The 3,069-nt window shown below is 48.1% G+C and overlaps 1 protein-coding gene across 1 annotated transcript; it reads right to left on the bottom strand.

The window, feature by feature from the left end:
* Window positions 1–237: 237 nt before the first annotated feature.
* Window positions 238–1,919, bottom strand: FERD3L (Fer3 like bHLH transcription factor). The gene has a single exon (XM_048212820.2). It carries the CDS (start codon window positions 1,059–1,061, stop codon window positions 567–569), a length of 495 nt encoding a protein of 164 aa, XP_048068777.1. The 5' UTR covers window positions 1,062–1,919; the 3' UTR covers window positions 238–566.
* Between the last annotated feature and the right edge of the window lie 1,150 nt (window positions 1,920–3,069).

The following is a 3,069-nucleotide window of genomic DNA, read 5'->3' on the forward strand; positions in this document are numbered from 1 at the left end:
CCCTTGGCCTCTCAGAAGACCCCGCACCCCGCACCCGTTGCAAATGTTTCTGTTGCACGACCTCCCTAACCGCGCGGGCGGGAGCGGAGCGCCTGCCCGGGATTGGGCAGCACCGACTCTTGAGCCTTAAAACAACAAAAAACAAAACAAAACGTAATCTCTCTTTTCTTTTCTTTTTTTTTTAAGGAAAAGAGAAGAGTTTGGACTCTACAGAAGCCCCCGACGTCTGCAGTTTGGGGGGAGGATTAGCTCCTCACCCAACAGGCCGGCAGAAGCTGTTTCTGGGCTCTCGCGTCAGCAGCGCAGCGGGTTCTAACTCCTAAGGCGCCTCACCCTCCCCTGCCCAGACTCCATTGAGAGCGTTCGCGTGTATATTAACTCTATGGCTGCCACTCTTCTCGAGGGCTGTGTGGATTTCGCAACCCCGAATCAAACCGCAGAAGGCCGACACTCCGTCTTGAAGAGTCCGTCCTGGCCTTTCGGCCGCACCCTGCCGGGTCCTGACGCACCCGAAGCCCGCGCGCGCCTGGGAGAGGAGGGGGCAGACACCTCCAGCCCACTCCGGCTCAGCCGATTTCCTTCTTTTCGCAGCTCTCCAAGAGCTCGGTCATGAAGGAAATGTAGACGATGGCCAGGCGTAGGGTCTCGATTCGGGACAGCCTCTTCTCATAAGCAAAAGTGGGCACCTTCCTTCGCAGCTGGTCGAAGGCCTCGTTGAGGTTGAACATCCGCTTCCTCTCGCGGATGTTGGCTGCCTGGCGCTGGGCATAGGTGATCACCCTTTTCCTCTTGGGACGGCCCAGCGGGGAGGCACCTCTCCCATGCTCCTCTTCCTCTTCCTCCTCCTCCTCCCCCTCGTCTACTTCGCCCTCCTCGTCTGGATCCTCTTCAAAGCGTGCCAGCCTCCTGCGTCTTGCCTCTGGGAGCACAAGGTCCCGGTCCCCAAAGGGAACCCCGGATGCGAAGTCGCAGAGGAGAGGGTGCCCAGGGGAGGCCAGGGACAGGTCTGCGACGAAGTCCAGCACGGTGGCGTCCACGCACCTCTCCGGGCAGGCCGCCATCGCATCAACTTGGCCCTGCCTCGCATCGGTTTCTCGCAGGGAGGGGTGAGACTCCTAATAGCTCTGAATCTGATGCAGCACCATCACCGAAGGCCAGGGGAATTAATATTTATAACCAAGCTGATAACAGGATTAGTGGCACCGATAGGGAAGGCTCTAACAATGTCGTCCTCTCGAAACTGATGGAAGAAGACAAGCTTGAGCCGCATGGAAGTCTCAAAGGGATAGGCCTCCAATTCTGAGATCCTTTTCGATGCGCCACCTGGGACAGTTTGGCAACAACCCCCAGCCTCTTACCTGCTGTGCTTTTTGTGTCTCTCCTCACCCCCGCAGCCAACTAATATTCTTCAGGCTCCTTATCTCATGTAGCTCTTTAATTTAGCTTTGGATTTTCAAAGCGAGGATGTTTTCCACCACTCTGGCTTCTCCTTGGCTTCAGAGTAGAAGTCCTGAATCTTGCCACCCGAGGCTGCCAGTGGGTGTGAAACAAGTGCATGTGCTTTTAATGATGTCCTGAAGAGGGGCCCTGTCTGCCAGGGGTCGAGGGGAGCTGTTTGTCTGGTATCCCAGTGCAGCGGCTACTGAAAGGCAAGATCTTCCATTAGCTTAAGTAAGCACGGTAGGGGGGGGGGGCGGAGAGCGCATTCCCCAGAGTCGCTGTTGGAACCGGCTTTCTCCTTCCAGGGCATCGAAACAGCTCTCCTGCCGCGTTACAAACCCTGACTTCTAAAGTCCGTTTTGTTGTAATCAGCCTAACAACTGAGATACTTGACTTTCCTTTCCCTGCTTATCTCCTACTCATGTAAAGTGGAAGGTTTTACTTCAGGGCAAAAAGTAATGATGGCAATAAAATGGAAAAAAAAAGGAGGCTCCTAATATTTTCTCTAAATGTACTTAACTGTGTCACCCCAGCGTGGGGGGCAAAGCAAACCCTCGCCCCCCCCAAACAAAACAACTTCAATCTCCTTTCAAAAATGCAGTTTATCCTTTGATAAGCCAATGGGTTGATCAGCTCACCCTCTGTTGTGAGGTCTTTCGACTTTTAAATTGCCAGTCCATATCTGTGAACAAAGATAAATCTTCACTTCCCTCTGTCTTGTTTTGCTTCTTGATTTGTGCTGCCCTACAGGACTTAAGAGTGGAAACTATACTGAATTCTATTTAAGGGAGATTTTAAAGTTATCTTTAGATCATGTTTTTGAGATGAAAGGAAATTTAAAATTTGGTATAGGGAAAATGAAATTTTACTGATGTCATATTATCTCTAATGTTTTAACAAAGAAGGGTTCATTTTTCCTTCTTTGCCAGTAGCTATATTTATTTAATTATTCAGTGTAGGGATTCTTAAGAAGACACGGAAGAGCAGAATAACATGTTAGAAAACCATTTTAAAGATGGGTTAGAAGAAAAAGCCTTAAAAGATGAGTTAAGAGACAGAGACGCGTTGGTTGAAGGAAGAATCTCCGAAGACGACAATCCAACAAACTAAGGAGGTAAGTTGTGTGGCCGTTCGGTTAGTACATTGGACAGCTCCCAGAAACAGCCTATTTCTTACAAGTCAGCACAATTCCTTTTCTTCCTAGCCTCCCCCTGTGTACTCCCATATACTATTGAAGTATCATCTTCAATTCTTTTTCTCTCATTCATTCTTTCTTTTAACCCATTTGTGTCTGTGTTCTCCCTTCCTCTTTTGTTCTTTAGTTGATTTTCTTTTCTCTTGCATTTATTCTTCATGCTCCAGTGTGCATTGTTATAGGCAGAAAAGGATTGAAATTTATGTACTTGAACGATGTTTGTGAATATGAGATTCTTGATTATGATTACCTATTGATTTTTACTCCACTTCTTTCAAAGAGAAGACTGAAAACTAAAAAATTGGAATTTCAACAGTGGCTAAAGGATAAGTAAATGGGAGAATTAATTTTTGTTTTGGCAAGCGGTAACATTTTTTTAAAAGATTTTATTTATTTATTTGACAGTGAGAGATCGCGAGAGAGGGAACACAAGC

This window comes from Ursus arctos, unplaced genomic scaffold (assembly GCF_023065955.2).
Source record: "Ursus arctos isolate Adak ecotype North America unplaced genomic scaffold, UrsArc2.0 scaffold_3, whole genome shotgun sequence".
NCBI classification, from domain to species: Eukaryota; Metazoa; Chordata; class Mammalia; order Carnivora; family Ursidae; genus Ursus; species Ursus arctos.

What these genes read in the sequence shown, in the direction of transcription:
- FERD3L (XM_048212820.2), bottom strand. Translation starts at nt 1,061, where the DNA reads ATGGCGGCCTGCCCGGAGAGGTGCGTGGACGCCACCGTGCTGGACTTC.